Here is an 11,066-nt window from a genome sequence, read left to right on the forward strand (position 1 = left end):
GGAGGCTGAGGCAGGAGAATGGCGCAAACCCAGGAGGCAGAGCTTGCAGTGAGCTGAGATCTGGCCACTGCACTCCAGCCTGGGCGACAGAGCCAGACTCTGTCTCAAAAAAAAAAAAAAAAAAAAAAGAAACCTACATGTCCGATCGGATACATAATATGGGGAGGGAAGTAGAAAACATAATGCTCTCTGACAGTGAATCATGACATCACGGAAAATTAGAAGTTTAGGCCGGGTGGTGGCTCAAGCCTGTAATCCCAGCACTTTGGGAGGCCGAGGCGGGTGGATCACGAGGTCAGGAGACCAAGACCATCCTGGCTAACACGGTGAAACCTCGTCTCTACAAAAAATACAAAAAAATTAGCCGGGCGTGGTAGCGGGTGTCTGTAGTCCCAGCTACTTGGGAGGCTGAGGCAGGAGAACCGCATGAACCTGGGAGGCGGAGCTTGCAGTGAGCCAAGATCACACCACTGCACTCCAGCCTGGGGGACAGAACGAGACTCCGTTTAAAAAAAATTAGAAGCTTACCCTTTTTTTTTTTTTTTCTTGCAAAGCAAATCTCTCTTTTTACAGACAAGGAAGCTGGGTTCAGTGAGGGAGGCTGGGAAAGCTGTCAAGCGGCTGCATTGCGGTTTGTGTGGGGGCAGAGGTGGGGTTGCCTCCCCTCTCCCGCTCTGGGAGCGCTGAGGAGGGGGAGGCTGGGCTGGAGGGAGACCAGGAGGATGCTCCGGGCTGGGTGGGGTGGAGCTGGCTGAGGAGTCTTCTGCCTGTTTGTGCTGGGTACTGGGAGATGCAGGCAGGGAGATACCAGGTAGAAGGGGCAAAGTCCTCACTTAGGGACTTGAGGGAGTTAATGTGTAATATTCTAGGATACAAGCTTAACCACGAGGTAAGACCCTAAGCACAGGCCTCCAGGAGCCGCTGGGAGCTGCCACCAGGAGCTGTCACCATGATGGTGAGGACACCAGTTCCCCGATGCCTGCCCCACTCCGTTCATCTTTGTCTTTGCCTGGGTGGGGGCTTTTAGGGAAAACCATCGCTGTTCCTCTCTGGGCCTCAGTTTCCCCATCTGTGCAGCAAACAAGTTGGACAGAAATCTTTTTTTAAAAAACAGCATCTTGGGCCAGCCGCAGTGGCTCATGCCTGTAATCCCAGCACTTTAGGAGGCCGAGGCGGGCGGATCATCTGAGGTTGGGAGTTTGAGACCAGCCTGACCAACATAGAGAAACCCTGTCTCTGCTAAAAAAAAATACAAAATTAGCTAGGCCTGGTGGTGAATGCCTGTAATCCCAGCTACTCAGGAGGCTGAGGCAGGAGAATTGCTTGAACCTGGGAGGCGGAGGTTGTGGTGAGCCGAGATTGCGCCATTGCACTCCAGCCTGGACAATAAGAGTGAAACTCCATCTCAAAACAACAACAACAACAACAACAAAACAACAACAAATACAGCATCTTGTTCTGTCACCAGGTGGAGTGCAGTGGTGGCGATCATAGCTCACTACAGACTTGACCTCCTTGGCTCAAATAATCCTCCCACCTCAGCCTCTTGAGTAGCTGGGACCCCAGGCATGCACCACCACATTGGTTAATTTTGTTTGTTTCTTTTCTTTCTTTTTTTTTTTTTTTTTTGAGACGGAGTCTGGCTCTGTCACCCAGGCTGGAGTGCAGTGGCGCGATCTCGGCTCACTGCAAGCTCCGCCTCCCGGGTTTACGCCATTCTCCTGCCTCAGCCTCCCCAGTAGCTGGGACTACAGGCGCCCGCCACCTCGCTTGGCTAGTTTTTTGTATTTTTTAGTAGAGACGGGGTTTCACCGTGTTAGCCAGGATGGTCTCGATCTCCTGACCTCGTGATCCGCCCGTCTCGGCCTCCCAAAGTGCTGGGATTACAGGCTTGAGCCACCGCGCCCGGCCTGAGGTCTCTGATTCTTTGCTTCTACAACTGACTCTGCAGCTTTACTGTGTGGCCTTGGCCAAGTCGCTGACCCTCTCTGAGCCCCAGTCTTCCTTACATCTGTGGAATGGGATCACAGGCTGATCTTCTGAGGATTAGATGGTGTATTCATTGCCTAGGGCTGCAGTAACAAACTACCACCAAATTGTGGGTGGTTTCACACAAGAGACGTTTGTTCTGTCTTGGTTTTGGTGACTAGAAGCCTAAAACCAAGTGCTATGCTCCTGTTGAAGGTGTTAGGGGAGGGTTCTTTCTTGCCTCTTCCAGCTTCTGGTGGCTCCTGGCATTCCTTGACTTACATCACTCTAATCTCTGCCTCCGACTTCACATGACCTCCTCTGTGTCTCCGTCTCTGTGTCTGTATTTCTCTCTTCTTATGAGAACACTGCTCGTATTGGATTTAGGACCAACCCTAAACCGGTTTGACCTCTTAAGTGGATTACACCTGCAAAGGAACTATTTTTAAATAGTTCGCATTGAGGCCGGGTGCAGTGGCTCACACCTGTAATCCCGTCACTTTGGGAGGCCAAGGCAGGTGGATCACCTGAGGTCAGGAGATCAAGACCAGCCTGGCCAACATGGTGAAACCCTGTCTGTACCAAAAATACTAAAAAAAGAAAAAAGAAATAAAATTTAGACAGATATTGTGGTGGGCACCCATAATCCCAGCTACTTGGGTGACTGAGGCAGGAGAATCGGTTGAACCCGGGAGGCAGAGGTTGCAGTGAGCCGAGACCGCGCCACTGTACTCCAGCCTAGGTGACAGAGTGAGACTTCATCTCAAAAAAAAAAAAGGTCACATTGACAGGTTCCAGGTGGACATGAATTTTGGTGGGGCGCTATTCAAGTGCAGGGGGGATGCAGGACGTGAACGTGCCAGGGGTCCTGCGTGGAAGGGTCTATGCCCTCATCACTCTCTGCCTCTCGGGGAGGACTGCTGTGACCACAGACTCTCCCAACCTTCTCTTTCCTGGTCATTCCACCTCTGCCTTTTCTTTCCTCTCTCTCCGTCTCCAGAGGCCACATCATCCAAATTGCTTATATGATAGATAAGGGAACCAGGGCCCAGAAAGGGGCTAGGCTGGTCCCAGGCCCCTCTACCAATTAGGGGCAGAGTCGGCACTAGAGTCTGGGTCCCCAACTCCCCACCCCCCAGCTCTAGGGACGACCCCACCCCCACGAAGTTCTGCCTGTCTCTCTCTGAGACTTTGACTCTTTTGGGTGGGGACAAGGCTCCCAGGCCTGCACCCTCCCATCGCTCTCAGCATCCCTATTTGTCCAAGTGCACCACCGATCCTGGCCTTCCGAGTGCCTCTGCCCTGCAGCAGTCCCCACCTCTACCTTGGGGTTCGAGCTTTGCTGTTTCAGCCAGGCAGCCCCCAGGAGCTGCAAGGGGAGTGGGGGTGCTTCTTTTAGCCCAGTCCCAGCTCCCGCACCCCGGCCTGACTGTTGCAGGGCTCGGGGTGTGGGCACAGGCTGCTGGGAGGAGGCAGGGAGCCATCTCCTGATGCTTGGTGTTAGACGTGTGTGCGCGCAGGGCATACGTCTGTGAGTGCCTGCTGTGTGGCAGGCACACCTGTGTTCTGCTTCTTGTTTGAGCCCCTTTGGGACTGTCCTCACTGGGTAACCTCATCTCCCAGAGGTAATGCTCTTTGTCAGCGAGAGACTGCTTTTAATCCCATCTGTCTGGCTCCAAAATCTGGACCACCCCCTGTTACGTTAAGTGCAGACGTTGGGGGTTAGGTGTCCAGCCTCCAATCCCCACTTTCTCTAAAGCAGGGAGGTTTTGCCCCCAGGGAACAATGGATCCTGTCTGGAGACATTTTTGCTTGTCACAGCTCAGGGGAGGGTGTCACTGGCATCCAGTGGCTAGAGGCCAGGGATACTGCTCAACATCTCACAACACATGGGACAGATCCCAACAAAGAAATGCCTGTCCCAAACGTCCAGAGGCCCAAGGCTGAGAAGCCCTGGTCTGAGCAGCCTCGTGTCTGACATGCTGCCCACTGTCATGGCCCACTGTTCTGGGTTAAGCATTGCTGCCTCCTCCAGGCTTCTCTTCTAAAATGTACTGCCAGGCCGGGCACAGTGGCTCACACCTGTAATCCCAACACTTTGGAGGCTGAGGCAGGAGGATCCTTTGAGCCCAGGAGGTCAAGGCTGGCCTGGACAACATAGTGAGACCCCATCTCAAAAAAAAAATCAGCTGGGCCAGGTAGGATGCCTGTGGTCCCAGCTATTTGGGGGGCTGAGGTGGGAGGATTGCTTGAGCCCAAGAGGTCAAGGCTGTAGTGAGCTATGATTACATCACTGCACTCCAGCCTGGGTGACAGTGCAAGACCTTTCAAAAAAAATATATATATTACTGGCTGAGGTGGGAGGATCACTTGAGAGTCAGGAGTTCCAGAGCAGCCTGGGCAGCATAGCAAAACCCTATCTCTACAAAAAATTTAAAAATTAGCTGGGCATGGTGGCACACGTCTATAGTCCTAGCTACTTAGGAGACTGAGGCAGGAGAATCGTTTGAGCTCAGGAGGCTGTGAGGCTGCAGTGAGCTATAATTGTGCTACTGCACTCCAGCTTGGGTGACAGAGTGAGACCCTGTCTCAAAAAAAAAAAAAAAAAAAAAAAAAAAAAAAAAAAAGCCAAGAAAGAAAAGGAAAAAAAGTCAGGTGTGGTGTCTCACACCTGTAATCCCAGAACTTTGGGAGGCCCAGCAGGGAGGATCACTTGAGGTCAGGAGTTCGAGGCCAACCAGGCCAAAGTGGTGAAACCCCGTCTCTACTAAAAATATAAGCAAAATTAGCTAGGTGTGGGGGCCTGTAATCTCAGCGACTCGGGAGGCTGAGGCAGGATAATTGTTTGCACCCAGGAGGTGGCAGTTGCTGTGAGCCGAGATCGCACCACTGCACTCCAGCCTGGGCGACAGAGTGAGACTCCATCTCAACATGTCAAAAAAAAAAAAAAAAAAGAAAAAAAGGAAAAACAAAAGAACTTAACTGCCTGTGGGAGAGTTGGGCAATACCTTACAGTCTCCCGCTATGTGTAGCCAGTGTATCACTTCCTCCTCTGCAGAGAGGCGGTGGCTGCCAGTGAGAGGGCACTAAGGGTCTTCCCATGGCCACTGTCCTTGACTTCTGGCAGATTGCCCCAGTTCAATGAGCTCATTCAGGGCATCTCAGATTATGCTCTTTCTGGAAAAAAAAAAAAAAAGAAAAAAGTCAGTGAGCAGAACTCCTACAATGTAAAAGTGTCCTCTTATAAGTTGTTCTAAATCTTTGGTGCCTGTTGCATCCTGGTCAGAGCAACCCTTGCACTCTGGTCATAGATGTGAAAACTGGTCTTCGGTAATGAGGTTTTTTTTTTTTTTTTAGACAGTCTTGCTCTGTCGCCCAGGCCAGAGTACAGTGGCACAATCTCAGCTCACTGCAACCTCCACCTCCCAGGTTCAAGCGATTCTCCTGCCTCAGCCTCCCAAGTAGGTAGGACTACAGACACCACCACCACGCCTGGCTAATTTTTATAGTTTTGGTAGAGACGGGGTTTTGCCATGTTGGCCAGGCTGATCTCAAACTACTGACCACAGGTGATCCACCCGACTCGGCCTCCCAAAGTGCTGGGATTATAGGCGTGAGCCACCACACCCAGCCTTGGGTAATGAGCTTTGAAAACCCAGCTTAGAAATCTTCCCTAGTAACCACGTGAGGCTAGAGGAGGCTCTGCTGTACAGAAATTCAGATGCTACTTTCCTGTGGAAAATAAGGAGCAGATGAATCATAACAACAAGTAATCAAAATGATGGTCATTCGGGCAGACCACTGTCCAGAAAAAAAAGAAAAAATTTAAAAAAGAAAATTAAGGCTGGGCTTGGCTTGCACCTGTAATCCCAGCACTTTGGGGAGTTGAGGCGGGCAGATCAGTTGAGGCCAGGAGTTTGAGACCAGCCTCGCCAATATGGTGAAACCTCGTCTCTACTAAAAATACAAAAATTAGGCATGGTGGTACATGCCTGTAATCCCAGCTACTCAGGAGGCTGAGGCAGGAGAATCGCTTGAACCCGAGAGGTAGAGGTTGCAGTGAGTTGAGATTGCACCATTGCCTGGGCGACAGAGCAAGACTCTGCTTAAAAAAAAAAAAAAAAAAAACTACACACACACACACACACACAAAACAAAAAAGGAAAAGGAAATTAAAACAATAAATGATGGTGGCTCTTTGATTTGCTGCTGGTCTATGTGAGGCCCTGTGCATGGGATTTCACAAACATGTTCTTGAATCCTCTCAAAACCAGCTTGAAGGTTGGTGGCGTCTCCCTGGTGTGACAGGGTGTGTCATACATCTGGCGTTCAGCAACAACAACAAAAATATAGAAATGGGGGTCTCGCTATGTTGCCCAGGCTGGTCTCCAACTCCTGGGCTCAAGGGACTCTCCTGTCTCAGCCTCCCGAGTAGCTGGAATGCAAGTACACACTTCCACACCCAGGCTAGCAACTGTTTTCTAAATGAATAAATCAAATTAGTCAATTTTACAGAAGGGGAAAATGAGGCTTGGAGAGAGACTTTGATGGACATATTCAGACATGGGACTTGCGGAGTTTTATAGTTTTATAGATTCTTAGTTTTTTTTCTTGTTTTTTTTTTTTTTGAGACAGAGTCTTGCTCTGTCACCTAGGCTGGAGTGCAGTGGCGTGATCTTGGCTCACTGTAACCCCTGCCTCCCAGCCTCAAGCAATTCTCCTGCCTCAGCCTCCCAAGTAGCTGGGACTATAGATGCGTGCTACCATACCTGGCTAATTTTTGCCTTTTTAGCAGAGACGAGGTTAAATGTTAGGCAGGCTGGTGTCGAACTCCTGACCTCACGTGATCCGCCTGCCTCGACCTCCCAAAGTGCTGGGATTACAAGTGTGAGCCACTGAGCCCGGTCTTTTTTTTTTGTTTTTCTTTGAGATGAAATTTCACTCTTGTCACCCAGGCTGGAGTACAATGGTACGATCTCGGCTCATGGCAACCTCCACTTCCAGGGTTCAAGTGATTCTCCTGCCTCAGCCTCCCGAGTAGCTGGGATTACAGGTGCCCGCCACCACGCCCAGGTAATTTTTGTATTTTTTTTTTTTTTTTTTTTTTTTTTTTTTTTTTTTTTGAGACGGAGTCTCGCTCTGTCGCCCAGGCTGGAGTGCAGTGGCCAGATCTCAGCTCACTGCAAGCTCCGCCTCCCGGGTTCACGCCATTCTCCTGCCTCAGCCTCCCGAGTAGCTGGGACCACAGGCGCCGCCACCTCGCCCGGCTAATTTTTTGTGTTTTTAGTAGAGACGGGGTTTCGCCGTGTTAGCCAGGATGGTCTCGATCTCCTGACCTTGTGATCCGCCCGTCTCGGCCTCCCAAAGTGCTGGGATTACAGGCTTGAGCCACCGCGCCCGGCCAATTTTTGTATTTTTAATAGAGACGAGGTTTCACCACGTTGCCCAGGCTGGTTGCAAACTCCTGACCTCAGGTGATCAGTCCATCTCGGCCTCCCAAAATGCTGGGATTATAGGCGTGAGCCACCTGGCCAGATTCTTAGTTTTGGATGGGCCAAGACCTCGTGCCTCTGATACAGTCATTTTCCATATCATATTTTTGTTTCTGGCGTTCTGCAGAGGGCAGCGTGATTTAATCACTTGAACACTTTGTGGAACTGGGCAGGAAGCACTCTGTCCATTTCATCGATGGGCAAACTGAGCCTCCCCCAACTGGGCCCTGTGCCTCCTCGGGTTGGGGTGGATAACAGCAAAACAGTGCAGGGAGTGGGGAAGCTCTGGGAGGCCTTGATCAGAGCGCTCTGGCTCTGCTACTTTCCAGCTTGGTGGCCTCCTGCATCCTCATGTGGGCAGGGGAGTTATGAGATCTGCTGCTGGGTTGGGATGAGGTGGATGAAGGTGCTGGGCAAGTGTGGGATTGATTTTCTGTGGGGACTCGAGTGGAATGTTTCTCTGTTGGCTCAGGGGGAACTTGAGGTTAAGAACATGGACATGGGCCGGGCGCGGTGGCTCAAGCCTGTAATCCCAGCACTTTGGGAGGCCGAGACGGGCGGATCACGAGGTCAGGAGATCGAGACCATCCTGGCTAACACGGTGAAACCCCGTCTCTACTAAAAAATACAAAAAAACTAGCCGGGTGAGGTGGCGGGCGCCTGTAGTCCCAGCTACTCAGGAGGCTGAGGCAGGAGAATGGCGTGAACCCGGGAGGCGGAGCTTGCAGTGAGCCGAGATCCGGACACAGCACTCCAGCCTGGGTGACAGAGCGAGACTCCGTCTCAAAAAAAAAAAAAAAAAAAAAAAAGAACATGGACATGAAGCCGGGGTCAACCCTGAAGATCACAGGCAGGATTGCTGATGGCGCTGATGGGTGAGCAAGGTTTCAGGGTGGGGGGAGTCTGCAGGCCTGGAACAGGCAAGGCGGGAGGGGCGGGAGGGGCGGGCAGGGCAGCCCTGTGAACTGGTCAGGCAAGAGGGACTTCAGGCCAATGGGCCCTTTTTCACACCCTTCTCCCCACACCCCTGTTGGCCCCCACTTCATGTCTGAGGCTAGGTTTGGGGACCTGAAGAATTTCAGAGTTGATGCCATATGCTCTGTTCTTTTGCCCCAACAGCCATTGAAAGGGAAGGTGGAGAAGTCCCTGGAACTCTGCCTGGCCCCCTGTGGGGCAGGTGCCTCTAGGGAACCCCCAAATCCCCAGAGACACCACCCTCTTTACCCAGTGGAATGGCCACAGGCTGGCCTTTCATGCTCATTAAACCTGGGCAGCCACCAGGGAAGGCTGAGTGGTCTTGCTGGCATCCTCTTGGTTAGAACCAGAGGCCTCACCGCCTCCGTGAGTCACAATCCAGTGAAGGGCTGTCTCGCCTGCAGAACATGTTAGTGCCATCTTGGAACTATGCTTTATCTACTTTTTTTTTTTTTTTTTTTTTTTTTTTTGAGATGGAGTCTCGCTCTGTCGCCCAGACTGGAGTGCAGTGGCCGGATCTCAGCTCATTGCAAGCTCCACCTCCCGGGTTTATGCCATTCTCCTGCCTCAGCCTCCCGAGTAGCTGGGACTACAGGCACCTGCCACCTCACCCGGCTAGTTTTTTGTATTTTGTAGTAGAGACGGGGTTTCACTGTGTTAGCCAGGATGGTCTCGATCTCCTGACCTTGTGATCCGCCCGTCTCGGCCTCCCAAGGTGCTGGCATTACAGGCTTGAGCCACCACGCCCGGCCCTATGCTTTATCTACTTTTGATTAGAGAGGGGGCGGGCAGATGCACATCATAGGAGCTAAGAGAAAAGTGACTTCTTTCTCCTACTTGGGCCCCTCAAGTTTGCCAAAATGTGTGGTACCCTTGGTCTGAGACTCCCGAATGAAGGCACCCCATGACCCAGAATGCCCCACTTTCAGGAACCCTGCAGGTCGAGGCCAGGATCCTGTGGTGATCTTGCCTAGAAGTCATACAACCCCGGTTGCATACCTGTAGTGACGGGGAGCTCACCACCTTAGGTTGGCTGTTTGTGGCTAAATTTAATAGGTCTTCAGATATCTAATAGATAGCATTTCTCTCTCCCAGGAGAGCCACCCCCAATTCCTGAAGCTGTCAATATAAGTTACCCTTCTCTCAACAACTTGATCCCTGCTCCAAATGGAATGTGCTACCACAGTGCTAAGTCTGAGCAGGTTGTTACCTCCCTTGTTTTAAGGCACAGATCTCAACTAACACAACCTTTGGTTCTTCCAGCTTGTGGCCAACCAAGATCCTCTAACCCAAGCTGCTTTATCCAGGCCTGAGCCCTGAACCTCACCTGCTACCCCTTCTCCTACAGCTTTGTAATTAACCTGGGCCAGGGGACAGACAAGCTGAACCTGCATTTCAACCCTCGCTTCAGCGAATCCACCATTGTCTGCAACTCACTGGATGGCAGCAACTGGGGGCAAGAACAACGGGAAGATCACCTGTGCTTCAGCCCAGGGTCAGAGGTCAAGGTGAGGTCAAGAGGGGAAAGGGCACTGGGGATGATGTCAAGGGGAGGGCCCAGATGGAAGGGAGCCTGGCCTGGACACAGGCGCTGGCCTTGTTTGAGCCATCAGGCACTGCCCTGGTCCATTTCCAGGGCCTCCTGCCTCCTTGACATCCTCCTTTCCACAGTTCACGGTGACCTTTGAGAGTGACAAATTCAAGGTGAAGCTGCCAGATGGGCATGAGCTGACCTTTCCCAACAGGCTGGGCCACAGCCACCTGAGCTACCTGAGCGTGAGGGGCGGGTTCAACACGTCCTCTTTCAAGTTAAAAGAATAAAAGACTAACAACCGAGATTCCCCGTCTGAGGTCTGAGTCACAACAGGATCAACAGCCCTTGGGTCCTGGGTGTGTCCCCCTATCTCTACCGGCAGTTCCTGCCCCAAGGCTAAAAGCAAACAAAATAATCCATTTTTATGGAGTCTTCCTGTGGCAAGAACTGCGGTTCAAGAATTCTTTCTCTCCTGGGTCCCTCGAGTTTACCAAAACATGGGATACCTCTGGTCTGAGGACCTCTGAATGCAGGCACCCCATGATCCAGAATGTCCCGCTCTCAGGGATCCTGAGGTCCCGTAGTGATCCTGCCACACATCCTCTGGTTGCACACCTCTAGTGACAGGGAGCTCACTCCCTGACGTTGGCTGTTTGTGGCTAAATTTAACTGGTCTTCTGATACCTAAGGAGGGCATTTCTCTTTCTATGCATTTTAATGCTCCTGGCATTTCCAAGATACTGAGGAGAAAACTGAGATACGAGGACACCCGGCTGCCACGTTGGGAGGCTGAGACATGCTCCCAACAGTTCTACGCACTTGTTCCTGTCTACTTGCCCCCACTATCGCCAGAGCAAATGCCACGCTACTCTGTGGGATTATGGGACAGACACCAGTCCCAGGCACCTGGGCCAGGAGCTGTTCCCGGAACTGCAGATAAGGCTCCCACCTGGGTCTCTTATCTCAGGGGCATTCCAGCCTGGTTACTCATTACCCTCCCCTTGGTGTGTCTACTTCCCTCCCCTGCTGGGGGCCTTGATTGGGGGGGGTCCTTGGCTTTCTAAACTCCCTGGAGGGGAGGGGACTGAAGCAAGTAG

General features: G+C 51.8%; 1 protein-coding gene across 7 annotated transcripts; it reads left to right on the forward strand.

Moving 5' to 3' along the window:
- Positions 1-767: 767 nt before the first annotated feature.
- Positions 768-10,269, forward strand: LGALS2 (galectin 2). 7 transcript variants are annotated; one of them, XM_077949775.1, is made up of 6 exons: positions 852-955; positions 6,924-7,041; positions 7,933-7,947; positions 8,268-8,335; positions 9,784-9,943; positions 10,107-10,269. In XM_077949775.1, the coding sequence occupies exons 4-6, from the start codon at positions 8,274-8,276 to the stop codon at positions 10,254-10,256; spliced, it is 372 nt and encodes a 123-aa protein (XP_077805901.1). In that variant the 5' UTR covers positions 852-955; positions 6,924-7,041; positions 7,933-7,947; positions 8,268-8,273; the 3' UTR covers positions 10,257-10,269. The 7 variants fall into 7 exon arrangements, with proteins under 7 accessions (XP_077805899.1, XP_077805901.1, XP_001087063.1 ...); XM_077949777.1 differs by having other exon boundaries at positions 885-955; positions 6,973-7,041; positions 10,072-10,269; XM_077949772.1 differs by having other exon boundaries at positions 898-955; positions 6,973-7,041.
- The last annotated feature ends 797 nt before the right edge of the window (positions 10,270-11,066 follow it).

The sequence above is a fragment of the Macaca mulatta genome, chromosome 10 (assembly GCF_049350105.2).
Source record: "Macaca mulatta isolate MMU2019108-1 chromosome 10, T2T-MMU8v2.0, whole genome shotgun sequence".
Classification (NCBI taxonomy): Eukaryota; Metazoa; Chordata; class Mammalia; order Primates; family Cercopithecidae; genus Macaca; species Macaca mulatta.

Excerpts from the sequence above, each read along its gene's own strand:
- LGALS2 (XM_077949772.1), top strand. Across the intron at positions 8,336-9,783 it reads ATTGCTGATGGCGCTGATGG|CTTTGTAATTAACCTGGGCC; the intron begins GTGAGCAAGGTT and ends CTTCTCCTACAG. Across the intron at positions 9,944-10,106 it reads GCCCAGGGTCAGAGGTCAAG|TTCACGGTGACCTTTGAGAG; the intron begins GTGAGGTCAAGA and ends TCCTTTCCACAG.